Genomic DNA, 17,263 nt, shown 5'->3' with positions numbered 1-17,263 from the left:
TTATATTATGTTAGTCACCATACAGTACATCCCTAGTTTTCGATGTAAAGTTCCATGATTCATTACTTGCGTATAACACCCAGTGCACCATGCAATACGTGCCCTCCGTAATACCCATCACCGGCCTATCCCAATCCCTCACCCCCCTCCCCTCTGAAGCCCTCAGCTTGCTTCCCAGAGTCCATAGTCTCTCATGGTTCATTCCCCGTTCTGTTTACCCCCCCTTTCTTCTTCCCTTTCTTCTCTTACCGATCTTCCTACTTCTGTTCCATAAATGAGTGAAACCATATGAATATTGTCTTTCTCTGCTTGACTTATTTCGCTTAGCATTAGAAACTGGTGTTTTGTGTTGCTTTCACTATTTCCACTTACCTAAATCTTATTAAGGATTACTGTGCTAAGAGCTTTACATAGATCTTTGTACTTACTTGTCATAACCTTATCAGGCTGGTAGTATTTTTATCCCCATTGGATAGATGAACAGAACAGAACTTAAGAGTCCCTAAATAACTTAGCCAAGGTCCCATAGGTGGTGACGGACAGAGCCAGGGGTAGAACTTTCTGATCAGCAATCAACCTCAAGGCTGCTGTTCTGCCTTTGTCTGCTTTATGGCTATGTCTTGGTATCTCTCCTGTAGGAGATCTTCCAGAATGTATGTTTCCATCACTTCAGCCTTCGCTTATCATCTTTAGAAGAACTCACACAGAGGAACGAATTATTATAAAACACTATTAGGGCAAAAAAGAGCATCTGCAGGATATTTTGGGTGGTCCTTCCTATTTTAATTAAAAAAAAAACGGGTATCGAGTTTCAGGCCTTTATGTGCCTTTGTACTAATTTGTGTGTCTGACAGTGATAACTTGTATTTGGATATTTTCAGATTACCGTAAGTGAGAGATAGGAAGATGGGTCAGATTTTCCCTGAAAGGCACCCCCTCTAAGACTAAGGATTCCACCACCAATGTATTTCTATCAGGGGGACAAGAATGGCTTATTGGTGCTTACTTTGTATAGAAGGCTTGTTATCAAACCTTCACTGGCTGTCATATGGAGATGCTAAAAACTCTTAGTACTATCTTCCAATGAATCCCCGGGTTGTGCTAAATGTAATGGTATTTTGTGTCCAAGGTTTGAAAACACAAAACGGAGAGAGGAGGAAGCAAATGGAAAAGTATAGACTGGATGAAGTCCAGGAGGGCAGAGGGCAAAAGTAGAGGGAGACACGGACAGGGTCGCAAATCCAACTGGAGGAGAGAAGCAAAATCAGGGAAGTGTACCCAGGAGCCAGGTCCTAGGAAAAGCAGAAGTTGGAGATCCAGTGTCAGCACGCAGCCACGAGCTGCACAAACGCCGAGTGATGTGGAGTTGAGACCAGTTGGAAGCCCACAGTGGGGACTCCATGACAGTGTGTTGGTTGTTAGGAGGACAGCTTTCAAATCAAGAGAGTCAACACCAGATGCTATTAGAGTCCCTTCAATTCAACGGCATAAATATTTATCCAGTGCCTTTGGAATGAAAAGCACTGTGGTAGTTGTGCGCTGTCAGTAGTCAAAAAATCTGCCTCAACAGACCTCTTCCCCTGTTCTCTCTGCAGATTAGCACAGGTAGTATTTAACGCCATCTAGCGGTAAAGACCGGTAAAGCTCAATGGCTGAGTTCCAATCTGATTAAGCATGGTGAGCCCGAAAGCTACAGTTTAGTTACCTAGTTACAGCCTAGATTGGCATCTCCAAGCTGTGTAATGATTCCCGAGCCAGCATCCTACTTCTAGCCTGGAGAACCCTACTTCTTACGTGTGTGTATTAGTTGTAATTTTTTTTCTCTTTTTAAAAATTGTGGTTAAAAAACACATAACATTAAGTTTATTATCTGAATCATTTTTAAGTGTACAGCTCAGTTGCCTGAAGTATATTTACATTGTTGTGCAACAGATCTCTAGAACTTCCTCATCTTACAGAACTGAAACTCTGTACCCATTAAAACAAATTCCTCCTCCCTCCTCTCTCCAGCGCTTGGTCACCACCTTCCTATTTATTGATTACTTTAGAGACGTCATATGAGTTGAATCACACAGTATTTTTCCTTTTGTAACTGGCTTAGCATAATGTTCTCAAGGTTCCTCCAAGTCTTAGCATGTGACAGAATTTTTTTTCTTTTTTTTTTTAAGGCTGCATAATATGTGCTTGTATATACCACATTTTCTTTATCCGTTCATCCATTGATCACATCTCTTGGCTGTTGTGAATGCTGCAATGGGCCTGGTGCTTATTTTTTAAAAACCCAAACTACCCCACCTAGAGGTTTAGCAGTCTACGGAGTGTTGATGGAAACAGAGGCAGAAAGGTGATGGGTTGCAGGCTAAGTGTCTCAGGAAGCAGAGCATGTAGCAGAATTGTTGGCTGCCATGCCTCACCGCCTGTACCTTTCACTTAGAAGAAAGTGTAACTGTTGGTATGACCCCTTGGGTTTACAGAAAGACAAACTTGCAACAAAGGGCTGGAACTTCTCTTCAGTGACTCATGCCGGTCACATAGCTCAGATCTCTAGTGTCCTTGTATGTCCCCCAGAGATTTCATGGGAGTCATCCTCATCTGCTTCCGACATGGACACATGTGTGCTTTGTCCAATTCCACAAAGGAAGGCATGCTAGAGGGGAAGAAAGAACACGGATTCTGAACTCTGGCCTCTGAGGATACTCGTTTTAGTCCATTGTTTTTAAACTTGGGAAAATCATTTAAATTCTTCGAATTTCAGCCTTCTCATTTATCAAATGAGGATGATAATGCAGACTACAAATTTTTGGTGAGGATTTAATGAGAGTAATTGTCAATTCTAAAAAAAAAGCCCAAGGAGGGTGAGCTAATTTAGGGGTTATCAACAGCTGCTACCACCACTGGGTCCAAGGGACAGAGGGAAATGATATAGATTATATCATTGTTCCCATTTATTCACTACGCTCCCAGGTTTGTATGTCTTACCTCATGGATATGTGACTTGCTTGGCTAAGAAAGTGTGAGCAGAAGTGATAGACACTTACAAACAGCTGGCATCACAGTCTTTCTGACAGCTGGGCAGCTTGATAAGTAGGCAGCACTGGGCTTGGAGTCAGGACATCTGTATTAAATTCCTGGCTCGGCCACTTACCACCTAATAGATCTTGGGTCAATCACTGGGCTTCACCTGAAGGCAATTTCTTCACTGGGGAAGTGGGCTCTGTGATGGTTTTATACTGATCTGTCAGTGTCCTTTTATCCTGCTACCATATACCTTGGCTCAACCATACAACAACGGTCCCTTAAAGGAGGAATTCTTGTCCCTAGATTGAGTACTTTATTTTCCCTGTTCTTTGACTAAACATTGTCTTTGTCCTGGTACTTATGCACCAAGCAGGGTTTTTTTGTTTGTTTGTTTGTTTTCTGCTAAGAATGACTATTTCTTCTATCAACCAAAGCACTGCAAAGTCGACTCATTCCAATTTTTAATAGAACGATTCCATTGGCTGGGAAAAAGAGTGTCAGTTTCAGGAATGATTTGGCAGGTGCAGGAAAAACCTCAGCACTCTAGGGCCTCAGACAGATGCAGATCCTTTCAAGTGGCGCTGAGTGTTGTGATAAAGCAGTTTTCAAAAAGGAGCTGTAATGCAATCTTTTAGTCCCCCACCTCCCCCCAACTACACTTCCAAACTCCCAATTGGGCTTGTCACCTGCCCTGCCACCACCTTCTTTTCCTCCTTTTCATTGGAAGAAAGATTGTATTTCACTTGAGTTACTCCAACCAGATTTCCTGGACTGGCTACCAAGGACATCTCTGGTGGTTTTAAATCCTGCACACAGTTGTGATAAAAGTGAAGGGATAAGGGTGAAGAGTGCCATTTTAGGTGATCACCAGTAAGTCTGAGAGTTGTGGTGCTCTCCAAATCACTATATCAACATTCATTAACGATGTGCTTACAAGTCATCCTGCTAGGTACTTCTGAAGTGTAAAGTCCCAGCACTGGGGAAAACAGTCACCCCAAAGAATGGTAGAGAGAAGATGGGATGAAGGAAGGGAGGTCTCTTGCCTACCTGGCTGAGACAGAGCTATGCCCATCTTTCCTAGGCACTGTCCTGGGATCTCTTACCAATCCTACCTGACGGCCACACTGATTTCTCAATAAAAGGCCACGAGTGGGGCCATCACCCTCTCACAGGGCCTAGATTGCTCAGAGATATCCATATGCACAGGTGTCAGCTTGATCCCTAGGCCAACCTCCCTGGGCAGCACCACGGTGGGTGGGATGGCAGAAAGTTCTTCAGGTTGAAAGTCTTTCAAAACAGATTATCATGTCTGATAATCCCGTGTTTGGGTTTCCATGACAATGGATCTTCCTGCAGTTTTTCCAGCCTGGTTAAAACTTTTAAAATGAATACATGCAAAATCAAAATATGGCCTTGCCTGCCTTCACCAAGAAAGAGGGTGGGATTTCATCCCACTTCCCACCTTTCCTCCACCAACAGGCTTACATCTGTTTGTTTCTATTTCTTTAAATTTTTTTTTAAAGTAGTAAAAGTAATACACACGGAGTGTGTTCGTTTCCTGTTACTATTGTGCAAATGACCACGAACTGAGTGGCTTGAGACAACACAAACTTACTATCTTCGGGTTCTGCAGGTCAGAAGTGCAAAATGAATCTCAGGGGCTAAAATCTAGGTGTCAGCAAACCTGTATTCCTTTTGGAGACTGTAAGGGAGAATCCTTTTTGCTATGTTTTCCAGCTTCTAGAAGGCTCCTCGGCTCCTGGCTGCTTCCTCCTCAAGATCTGTCGCTTAATCACATCTGCGAAGTCCCTTGTGCCATGTACATACAGTACCATAGTCCCAGGTTCCAAGGATGAGGAAATAGACATCCTTGGGGATCACGTTGTGTCTACCACACTTATTAAAAAGATAATAAGTAGTATAGAGAACATAAAATAAAAAGTCAAATCGTGCCCCAAGTAATTTTTAATTGCGTCTGTGTACATCCCTGAAACTGTACCTCTTGGAGGAAAAAATTCCAAGCATCAAGGCCAATGGAATCCCCCCACTCACCCCAGCAACTACTCAAAATTGGCTCACGTTTTAATTTGCCTCATAGAGACCTGTGACCTCCTTGGATAGAGGCCCTTCTGGCAAATTACAGGAGAAATCAAAACACAACTCCCAGGGCTAGAGCCCTCTGGGCACTTGAAGTGTGGGCCATGCCCAGTTAACAACGACAGACATTAGCAGTCAGGCCATTTCTAACTGGAGTTTGTCTCCACAAAGAACATAAGCGAATTTACTTCTCCTAAAAGACTTTTTGCCTCTGTGGTATGAATGGTTCTGAGAAACGAACCCTGAGGCCTAATTTTATGGGAGGGAAGGGCTTGTTTAAATAAGAACATTCTGCCACAGTAACATGACTAAGAAACTATGTAAGTAGAAAGCCCTGGGGCGCCCTCCCCCGATGCAGCAGAGCCCGGTGATCTGGGCAAAGTGTGTAGACAGATCTTGTTATCTTGAAAGTGAGCTCGGGAATATTGCCCAAATAGGAGGCGAAACCATCTTGGGCTGAAGCCATACCCTGAGATTGCAGAGTATTACTTTAGAATGTTGACTGCATTTTAACGTGAAAAGTTTGTTAAGCTATCATTAATGGGCTTGGCAATCACAGATTTGCTTGATTCAAAGAATGGCTTTCGAACGATCCCAATTTAAAATCTTGTAATCCCAATGAACAATCCCTAAAACGTGGAGTTACTCGTACTGTGGCACGAACAATCCGAGGCTGAATGTAGGTTCTCTCAAGAGAATAAAAAGGCTGACGTTCAAAAAACATGAATTCTGAAACCAAGGACAGTTACAGACAGCAAACAGCGGTCTCAATTTTAGTGAGCTAATGAATGTGAAAGCATTTCAGAATATTACTTATCTGTGTGTCCAAACGAGATGAGAACAGGGTATTGAAGAGATATCTGCACTCCCATGTTCACTGCAGCATTATTCACAATGGTCGAGATATGGAAATATCCTATCAACGGATGAATGGGAAAAGGAAATGTGGTGTATTTATGCACAGTGTGATATTATTCAGCGTGGAAATAGAAGGAAATCCTCCCATTTGCAAGAACATGGATGGATCTTGAGGGTATTAGGCTGAGTGAAATAAATCAGACAGAAAAAGACCAATACTGTACGATCTTATGTATATGTGGAATCTAAAAAAAAAAGTCGAACTTATAGAAATAGAGAGGAAATTGGTGGTTACCAGGGCCTGGGGGGAGGGGGAAAAGTTGGTCAAAGGGCACAGACTTCCAGTTATAAAGTAGATAGGTTCTGGAAATCCAATGTACAGCATGGTGATTATAGCTAACAATACTGTATTATGGGGTGCCTGCGTGGCACAGCGGTTAAGCATCTGCCTTCGGCTCAGGGCGTGTTCCCGGCGTTATGGGATCGAGCCCCACATCAGGCTCCTCCGCTAGGAGCCTGCTTCTTCCTCTCCCACTCCCCCTGCTTGTGTTCCCTCTCTCGCTGGCTGGCTCTATCTCTGTCAAATAAATAAATAAAATCTTAAAAAAAAAACAATACTGTATTATGTCCTTGAAACTTCCTAAGAGTAAATCTTAAATGTTTTTACCACACACACAAAGTGGTAGAAGTGACAGAAGGGGACCTTACTGTGGTCCTTATCTCACAATATAGAAGTGTATCAAAATCTTTAAAAAAAAAAAAAAAGGGGGGCGCCTGGGTGGCACAGCGGTTAAGCGTCTGCCTTCGGCTCAGGGCGTGATCCCGGCGATCTAGGATCGAGCCCCACATCAGGCTCCTCCGCTGTGAGCCTGCTTCTTCCTCTCCCACTCCCCCTGCTTGTGTTCCCTCTCTCGCTGACTGTCTCTATCTCTGTCGAATAAATAAATAAATAATCTTTAAAAAAAAAAAAAGAAGTGTATCAAGTCATCCCATCGCACACCTTAACCACATGCAATTCGATATGTCATTATATTTCAGCAAAACTGAAAAAAAAAAAAAAAGAACTCCTATCGGTCTCTGGTTCTACACTTTCAACACCCTCCTTTCCCTGCCAAGTCTCCCTTCTAGTATTTCTGGAAAAGCCCAGAGGGTGTAACTCAGAATTCACACCCATCTGCCCACGTTGCTTTCTTTTCTTCTGCTCTGACCTTTGCCAGGTGATATCATCAGTAGCTACCTGGCCGTGCAAACGTTTTCACAGAGGTTGTCACATCTCCTTCTGGCACCGTGATCTGAGATACTCAGGAGAATGCCCCCTCCACTCATTTCCCCCTCAGCTTTACTGAGATATAATTAACATATAACATTGTGTAAGTTTAAGGTGTATAACATGTTGATTTGATACCTTCATATATTGCAAAATAATTACCCCCGCGGCTATGGCTAACACCTTGATCACATCACGTAATTACCATATGCTTTCCTGTATAGTTCAGGTGAGAACATTTCAGATCTACTCTCTTAGCAGCTTTTAAGTATATAATACAGTATCATTAGCTATAATCACCGTACTGTACATTAGATCCTCAGAACTCATTCATCTTTGACCTGGAAGTTTGTGCCCTTTGACCAGCATCCCCTCACTTCTCTCAACCCCCAGACCTGGCAACCACCATTATACTCTCTATGAATTTGGCTTTTTTTAGACTTCACCGTTAAGTGAGATCATACAGTATTTATCTTTCTCTGTTTGACTTATTTCACTTAGCATACTGCCCTCGAGGTCCATCCATGTGCTATCACACATGCCTGTCTTTCTCATGACTGAACAGTAATCTGTTGTATGTACACACCACATCTTCTTTATCCATTCATCTTTGGATGGACACTTAGCTGTTTCCATATCTTGGCTGTTGTGAACAATGGTGTGATAAATGTTCCTCCCCCGTCCACCTGTAGATGTCTACTTGTTCAGCGGGTAGCAAAGCAGTTGCTTGTATGCTGTCTTACAGAGGTTTAGTTATGTTTATTTATAGTTCCTGTCATCCAGAATAGAGTTCAGAGGGCTAGGCCAGGAGACAATTCCCCCAAACATACTGTTTTCAGAAGTGCCCCAACCTCTAAGGTAACTTGTATTACTTGGAGTCCTTCTCTTCACTCAAACTCATACAGCGGACTTCTGGTGGAAAGTTCCTACACTGATGTCTCCCTTGTCACCCTGACCCTTCTCCTGGTGGCACCCTCAGCCTTTCCGCTCACTTCAAAATGTGGTAGTAATGGTTTTGAGCAGGAATTGGCCAACTATGGCCCCCGGGCCAACAACAACACACAACCTGTTTTTGTACAAGCTTCAAGTTAAGAATGTTTTCTACATTTTTAAAGGATTGAAAAAGTAAAAAACAAAGATTATTTCATGACACATGAAAATCATATGAGATTCAAATTTCACGTCTACAAATAAAGTTTTATTGGAAAACGGCCCCATTCATTTGTTCACGTATTGTCTATGGGTATTTTCCTGTTCTAATTACAGAGTGGAGTGGTTGCAACAGAGACCAGATGGCCTGAAAATCTAAAATATATATATGGGCCCCTTATAGCAACGGTTCACTGACTCCTGGTTCAGAGCATGGACCCTGGAGCCAGTCTGCTCAGGGTTTGAATTTCGTTCTGACACTAACTTATGATGTGGGCAATATCTTAGCATGTTCTGGGCCATGCTTTCCACATTTGTAAGGGGGGAGGATGAAAATAGTTTGATTTATCTCATTAGCTTGTGTGAGGATTAAACAAGTTGATTTAGAATAGTGCCAGGCACAGGCCGTGAATATTAATTATTATTGTTACACTACAGCTGGTAACCATGGAAAATCTATCTGGTGTTAAATAAAAATTCTAGATCGAATGTGTGTTTCTTAACTGACCATGAAGTAATAGGAAGACAAATCTGCTGACTATGACAGTCACTTAAACAATATAGTCACAGTGTCACTGTTACCAAGCGGCTGCAGAATGAAACTTCACTCTTGTCCCAAATAAAGGTCAAATTTAGGCATTTAATTTCCTGGTTTCCTACAGCATCCAGGAATCTCAGCAACCAAGTGGTTTTCTTTTGTTTATTTTATTTTGAAGAAGGTTGAATAAAACTTTCCATTTTTTAATGGTCCTCTATAGTAATTTTTCCATGTAAAATATAATTTTATATAGTTGTATTATGGCATATACAATTTAATTATTTTTTACTTAAGCTTACATTATAATTTTTTCACATTGCTTCTTAGTTCCCACCATCTCTTGTTTTAAAGAGTTTAAGGAAGACAGATTTTCAAGTTCATATAGGAACTTTTCAAGATACATCTATAAGCAAAGTTTTGAAAACTCAGGTGGTTTTCATTGCTTCTCACCTACGTATTGATCCAATTTTCATCAGACTGATGACTTTGAATTGCTCATGTCATTGGTTTCTCCCAAAGGTGATCTTGGAGCATATTTCGATATTTGCAGCAACGAGCATTCGTTTTAGAGGGGTTTTTTTTTTTTTTTAGATTTTATTTATTTATTCGACAGAGATAGAGACAGCCAGCGAGAGAGGGAACACAAGCAGGGGGAGTGGGAGAGGAAGAAGCAGACTCCTAGCGGAGGAGCCTGATGTGGGGCTCGATCCCACAACGCCGGGATCACGCCCTGAGCCGAAGGCAGATGCTTAACCGCTGTGCCACCCAGGCGTCCCAGCAACGAGCATTCTAGAAACAAACTAAAGGCTTTTTGCTGTATTCATGAAGAGGGTTCCCAAGCATAAATCTTGCAGCGATGGGGATGAGGATATGACTGGCATTAGAACACCGACCATCATTTCTCACTCAGCAGAGAAACAGGACCTACAAAGCCACATGGCAGAGGCAAGAACAGACCCAAAGATGCTTACCAGACAAATCATTTGGGGGGCAAAGAGTAGATAGTGAGTTTGTAGGGTACAATTTTTAAAAAAAATGCTCCTAGGGGTGTGGAGGTCAGTTCCTTCGTCCCATTTGGCTCACAGGTCCCAAATAACCATGCATCGCCCTGCACCTGACCTACATACAACCACCTTGTCCTAAAGCATTTGCCCTTGAAAGACCTTAAAGTGGTGGTTAGAGCCAATTACGTTTTTCCTCTATTTTGGGGGGGGTGCATTCTAGCAGCTACATTCACTCATATGTAGGCTCAAAGAATGAGCCTCTTCTACCTAGAAAAAAAAAGAGACGCTTTTTAAGCAGAATCCATAACTTCCCTCAGAGAAGCAATCAAGTCAGCGCAAAATAAACCTGGTAATCAATGGAGGAAGTGAAGCTCTTGCCAGTTACCCTCACATGCATCTATTCTCTTAGGCATTGTAAGGGATAGCCACAATTTTCATGTCAAACTAGCCTCCAAATTCATGTATCCTCATTTCTTTCTCCAAGGCACCTTCAAGCAGAGTGTGCTGGTGCATAAATATGTTTGTATTTGTGTAGATTTTGGAGTCTGAATATCTCTGGTTGTGAGGTATGCTTACTGTTTCTTCTGAAAAGATATCAGAGGAAAGAGCAAGTGGTATTTCTGGGAATCCTGCTCTTATTCCACCCACCCATCTAGTTGACTCCCTAATTCTCAGCCTCATTTTAATAAAAGACATTGAGTAGCTCTGCGTTTATGATTTAAATGGACTTTCAAATTGGGATTTAACCATCTGATATAACAAAGTGGGCGGACTTCAGTCTTCAGAGGGAAAAGAATAAACATACCGAAAGCTGTAATTAAAATTTTGCCTTTGCCTCCAACCCTCTTCATGCAACTATTGTCAAACTTGAAATATCCAGTGCCCAAATTCCAACCTCAGGTTTTACAAAAAGTGGTAGGGGGTGGCAGCTGAAAACATTCCAGAAAAGGCAGCTGAAATGATTTTGGTAGAAATCCAGATCCGCCGGATGAGCATGAACACGCTGACGTGTATTAAATTCAGAATGTACCGGAGGTTAGAGACCATTGGTCAATTTCCTTGAACAGAGGGGGTTAAAATAACTTTGTGAAGCCCGCATTCTAGAACGCAAATGCTTCAGCTCCTAACGGTCCACGTGGAGGCATCACCGAGGAAGGTATGACCAAGTAGGCCCTAAAGAAATAAGAAAGAAAAACTTCAATACAGAACAATTGGGTATATTTACCAGTTACTCAAGCCCCCAACCTTAGAGTCATCCTTGACCCATCTTGTCTCTCACACCCAGGGATGAGATCCAAGGTCTCTGGGGCCTGAAGCATATATAGTAAAGATCTTAAGAAAAGACACACACACACACACACACACACACACACACACACACACACGCGGGTTTTTTTTTTCTTTGCAAACTTTCCAGAAACATAAGCTAATGAAAGTGTCCAGAAGCCTCACAGTAAATTCCCCTCTGTGCACACTGCGCTCCTGTTGGTTCTGCCTTCAGTATATGTAAGAATCCAGCCTCTTTTCCATCTCTCCCCTACCATCCTGGACCCAACTACTTTCATTTCTTGCTTGAACTACTGAAATATTACTATGTCTTCCCTTGGGCCTTTGTAGTCTGTTCGTCCCACAGGCAAGCAAATTAGATTGTGTCCTCGGTTGGCTTAAAACCCTCCAACTTCGTCTTCTGTTGTACTCTGTAAGTCCTTACAGTGCCTTTCAGGGTGCCACTCTATCTGGCCACCCTGTGCCTCTTGGACCAAGTTTGCTCCTCACTCACCTCTTACCGACCAGGATTCCTTGCAGTTTTGGGAACCTGCTAAACATGCCTCCAGGCTTCTGCATTTGTCATTCCTGTTATCCAGAATACTTTCCCCTGGAATCCGTACTTCTGTCTGGTCTTACACTTCAATGTCACCTTCGCAGACCACCCAGTATAAAACAGCAGCAGCCTGTCCCCCCAGACATCCTCTCTTCCCTGCTTTGCATTTGTCTCTACATGCTCAGTGTCATGTGGCATATCTTTGTTTGTTTTACTCTCCTCTTCCAGACTGCAGGCTCTATGACGGTAGGGATTTTACTGTATTCACTGCTGCGATCCATTCTTACAACAGTGCCTAACGTTTGTGGAAAGAAGAGATTATCTAGCCTGGGTCATTAGGTTAATCATGATGTCATTGGCAGGGAAAGAAAAAATATATTCAGGGAGATGGTGGAATGCCTTCATGCCTTCTGGATGTTAAGTCTAAAGTGACAGATTCTTAAATTATCACTATATGCTGTAAATAAATACCTATTTTTGATGGAGAAGAAAGTGAGTGCTAGGAGTAACCCGCCTAGAACAGGACCTTTTTTTTTTTTTACATTTTTTATTTTATTTTTTAAAATATTTTTTTATTATGTTAGTCACCATACAGTACATCCCTGGTTTTTGATGTAACGTTCGATGATTCATTAGTTGCGTATAACACCCAGTGCACCATGCAATACATGCCCTCCTTACTACCCATAACCAGCCTATCCCATTCTCCCACCCCCCTCCCCTCTGAAGCCCGCAGTTTGTTTCTCAGAAGTTGTGGTCCATACACACGTAGTAAAAGGGAGTGAAACTTGACTGGAGAATTCGTGCATTGTAACTTTAGTAACTTTTGTAAAACCAGATATGAAATTTAAAAAAAAAAAAGCATGAGAGACTATGGACTCTGAGAAACCTTTTTTTTTTTAATTTCATATCTGGTTTTACAAAAGTTACTAAAGTTACAGTGCACGAATTCTCCAATCAAGTTTCACTCCCTTTTACTACGTGTTTATCTTTCATGTTCCAAATAGGCAAGGAAAATTTCACAGACTGCAAGGACAAAACAATTTCTTTCAAGAGGTATTTTCTCAAACCGTGAACACAAATCGGCTGGTCATTTACTCTGAGATTTTACTTCTGTGGGTCAGGTAGCAAAACGTCCCTCCCCTTCACTCCTCAACTGGGGGTCTCTAATCCCATCTTCATTTCCCAGGTCTCTCCAGGAAGAAGTGAGTTCCAGGAGGGGTTTCAGAGGGCTCCAACAAGAGCCTTCTGCAGTTCAAAGGAGCAGTCCCTGGATTTGGCTGTTGGTCAAAGGATGCAATCAGTGAAGGAGAGAAGACTGGACGTGCCCTGTCCCCGTCTCCGCCTCCGCGGGGATGCTCTTTAGGCTGCTGGTCTCTTGGAAAAGGGGGGTCTTGGGGCGAACTTTCCCCTGGAGCATAAGGGTGTGCATTTCTCCAGCTGGGGAGGAGTCCCGGTGTTTGGGGGGTACAGGATGTCCAAGTTAAGGCTCTCTAAAGAATTTTTCCCAACGGATCTCCCCCAGGAAACTGACACTTCTGAGGAGCTTTTCTCCCTCGCATCAGGTCTCTATTTACCCGAAGAGTAAATGAGCCTGTTTTGAAAGCTATAAAAGGTGGCGCGGGGGGATCACGTCTGCCCTGGAGTCCGGCTTCCGGCTCTCTCAGTGTCAGTTAAAGCTCCAGGGGGTGAACGCAGTTGTCAACTGCTCATTCATTCAACAAATATTTATTGAGCGCCCGCTGAGTGCCAGGCACTGGGGGTGCCCGGGCCCCAGTAGCAACTTAAGAATTTATACTCGTTCCCCCAGAGGCGCGGCGCACAGTGGGAGCGACCCCGCACTCCTCGCCCACCCGCAGCTCCCCTGGGTGTGTCCCGCGCCTCCAGCGCTGCCCTCCCGACGCCCCCCGGGATCCAACCTCGAGGGTTTAACCCGGGGGAGGAAGGCGGGGGGGGGGGGGCGGCGCCAAACACTCAAAGGAAAAAAACCTGAGCCCAGTCGGCCCTGGGAAACCGCTCCCGGGAAGCACGCGAGGCGAACCCAGGAGAGCGCAGCGCCCCGGGGCGGGCGGGAGAGGCCGGCGCCCGCGGGTCGGGGCGGGGAGGCGGCCCCGGCGGGAGGAGGGCGCGGCCCGCGGCAGGGGCTGGGGCCGCGCCGCAGGGAGGGGCGCGCGACGGCGGGGCTGCCCGGCCCAGCAGGTGACCGCGGGCCGGGGCGGAGCAGGAGCAAATCCGCGCGCGCGGCGCGGCGGGGAGACGGCTCGCGGGGTCGGCGAAGTTTGCCGGAACACGGCGGAGGAGCCCGAGCCGTGCAGGAGCGCGGCACGGCGGCTGCCGGGGACGCAGGAGCTGTAGCCGCCGCAGCCGCCGCTGCGGGGCGACGTCGCCGCCATGGCCAGCTGGATCCCGACCAAGAGGCAGAAGTACGGGGTTGGTGAGTGCTCGCCCCACCCCGCCCGCGCCCTGCTGCCGCGAAGTTCGCGGGAGCGGCCCTGCCTTGCGCAAAGTTGGGTGGCGGACGCCGGGCCGCTGGGTACCCGCGCTGCCCGGCACCGGTTTCGGCTCCCGCTGCCCTCGCGGGCTCAAGCAGAGCTCAACTCCCGCAGCGGCAGTTCCCGGTTGGGGACGTCCCTCCGGGTTTGGGGAATCCGAGTGCACTCGGGCTCCGGGACTGGTAATTGGGCTCCAGAACCCAGAGCTCCAGCGCTTTGCATGGTGGGAACGTCAAAAGATGAGCGCTCGCTTGCTATTCATTCATTTGGGGCACCGGGCCTGGGTGCTCGCCTTTCTCCTCCCCATCCTTGGGGTTTCATTGAGTAGTTGTAATCGGCCGCCGTCGGCGGATTGCGGGTTGCCGCTCGCGGACCCGGGGCTTTCTGCCTTCCCTCTTCCTGGGTTCTCTCTGATGTCCCAAAGTGAGGGTTTGGCGGGAGAAAGCCGCCCGCCCCCCTTTCCTCCCAGGGACTGGGACCCTGCTAACAGTTATAAACTGAATGGGAAACTGAAGTCGTGGGGTGGAGGTGATGGAAGAGACATGAAGTGTGTGACCAGGCAACGGGGGTGGTTGCGCTGGGGGCTGATTGTGCAAACACCCTCGTCGCTAACGGAGCGTGTATGAGACGGTGTAAGACTGCCTTCCGAGCCCCGAGTTTCGTCGTGGGATAACATGAGGATTTTTTTTTTAAAGATTTTATTTATTTATTTGACAGAGATAGAGACAGCCACCGAGAGAGGGAACACAAGCAGGGGGAGTGGGAGAGGAAGAAGCAGGCTCCTAGCGGAGGAGCCTGATGTGGGGCTCGATCCCATAACACCGGGATCACGCCCTGAGCCGAAGGCAGACGCTTAACCGCTGTGCCACCCAGGCGCCCCAACATGAGGATATTTTGTTAAGAAAACTGTGACAGGTCCTGGCCAGGCCCTTGGCATTCCTAGCAGCCCTCCTGGAAGAACCCCCACCACCCGCGGAGGGATTGTTGTTGTGTTGTTTTGCATCGGAAACACTGGATGTGCCTGGTTTTGACCCGGGTGAAAAACCATGGCCCTTGCACCTTTTAACCAGGAGCGAGGTTGCAGAGGTCTCCTGGAAAGACTGCCTTAAGTCCGGCGATTACAAGGGCAAGTAGACTTCCTGGCGGTTCCCTAGAATAAACAACAGTTGTGTGTGTTGAGAATTTTATCACTTCCTCTCAGGTTCATTCACTGGGCCCATTTGTAATTTAATCTTTTACTTTCGTCCCTTTCCTGCCCCCATTTTCCCTCCGAGCTTCAGTTAGGAGTGGTCCCTGAACCTCTTCCGTGCTTCTGCGTTTTCTGTCAGTGGAGTTCTTTCAGAGATACTCTTAACATCCTCTGGGTGCTTTTTACCTCTGTAACCGCGAGTCAGTTAAACCAACAACCAGACCCTTTTACATTTACTATAGTATTCTTGATTGTGACCCTTTATGTATGTATGTATCTGTGTATATAATAATATATATTGTATATACATAATTCCTTGTTTTCCCTCTGCTCCAAAAAGCTTGTTTCCTCTTAAATTTTATTTAGAATCCTTGCACTCTCCTGTGGCTACAACTCAGAAATGAGTAGGCGTTTCATCTGCCTCAGACTACCTGGTCCTGGGGCTTCAGGCAGGTGCCAGCACTAGCCAGTAGTTATGGAAGTGAAATGGTCTAAGATAGAGGGAATCCATTTCTTTATTTTTGAGCATTTCAGAGTACTACTAAATTAAAGCATATTTAGCAATGCCTAATCATTAATTACTACTTACAAAGTTTAATTTTATCAGTTTTAATTTTAACAGGATCCAAAACTATTATGACTTTTGTGTAGTTAATGCAAGCATACCCCCAATATGGTTTTAATTGCCATAGTCATAGGAGCAAGTATGACATGTTTTCTTTTTAATATACTTTTTTTTTTTCTATTCTGGGGTCAGGTTCCCCCGTTATTTATCATCAGTCGAGAAAGGTATTTGAATTACATTTCCAGGGCATAGGTGGTAGCAAAATGGCCCCAGGATGTAATTTGGCACACTTATTTTACTAGACACAATAGATTCTGATTAATCTTGGCTTGACAAAAGGACCCACTGTTAGGACAGATTAGCTGAGGAGATAAATCACCATTGTTTTTTTTTTTTTTTAAGATTTTATTTATTTATTCGACAGAGATAGAGACAGCCAGTGAGAGAGGGAACACAAGCAGGGGGAGTGGGAGAGGAAGAAGCAGGCTCATAGCAGAGGAGCCTGATGTGGGGCTCGATCCCAGAACGCCGGGATCACGCCCTGAGCCGAAGGCAGACGCTTAACCGCTGTGCCACCCAGGCGCCCCAACCATTGTTTATCCCTAAAACTCACTGTTGTTCCTAACACCTCCCTGCTTGGAAGCCTTCATTGGCCTACAGGGTAAAGTCTAAATTGAGCCCAATTTTCAAGGTTAAGATAATCTGGTTCAACCTATCTCCACCAACCTTATCTCTCCTGGCTTCTTTCTTGAACTCACCAGTGCCGACACTGCCCTTCCTTGCTCTTGCGCCATGTGCAATGGCGAGTCTCTCCTTTGAGACTTTGCTCTCTTGTGCCTGTCCCCTGTCCAGAGTGCCCTCCCACTTCTCCATCCCCCCAATCCGGCCTTTTCCTCAGGGCTCAAATCCATTGCCATTACTTCCCCAGATTTGGTATGAACCAGACCTTCCCAAACCTTTACGCCTGTCCTCACAGTCACTACATTGTGCCATCCTTTGTTACTTACCCTTTTATCCTTGGGTTCACTGAATCAGGTTATGGTTCTGTATTCCTGTCACAGTACTAGGCATAGAGCGTGTCTTCAGTAACCGCTTGTCCTTGGTGTTGAGGTGACATTCTAAAGCCCTAACCTAATTTCTGTGATGATTTAATGCAGTTCCTCTCCCACCCCCCCAACCCTCCATTCACCACCATTTGAGTTTTATTTTGTTTAGTTAAGTGCAGAAAGTGAGAGCCTTCACTCTGTCTTCATGTTTGCAAGTA

General features: G+C 45.1%; 1 protein-coding gene across 1 annotated transcript in view; it reads left to right on the top strand.

Annotated features, from left to right (window-relative positions):
- LOC148107470 (small G protein signaling modulator 1-like) overlaps positions 1-17,263 on the top strand; it is an 82,465-nt gene that overhangs the window by 13,468 nt on the left and 51,734 nt on the right. The window contains 1 exon segment of the mRNA XM_087857174.1: positions 13,978-14,187. Coding sequence (XP_087713300.1) covers positions 13,978-14,187 — 210 coding nt within the window.

Source organism: Ursus americanus, chromosome 30, assembly GCF_024610735.1.
Source record: "Ursus americanus isolate L20-20 chromosome 30, mUrsAme1.1.p, whole genome shotgun sequence".
Taxonomy (NCBI): domain Eukaryota; kingdom Metazoa; phylum Chordata; class Mammalia; order Carnivora; family Ursidae; genus Ursus; species Ursus americanus.
This window is presented reverse-complemented; position numbering and strand designations above follow the sequence as displayed.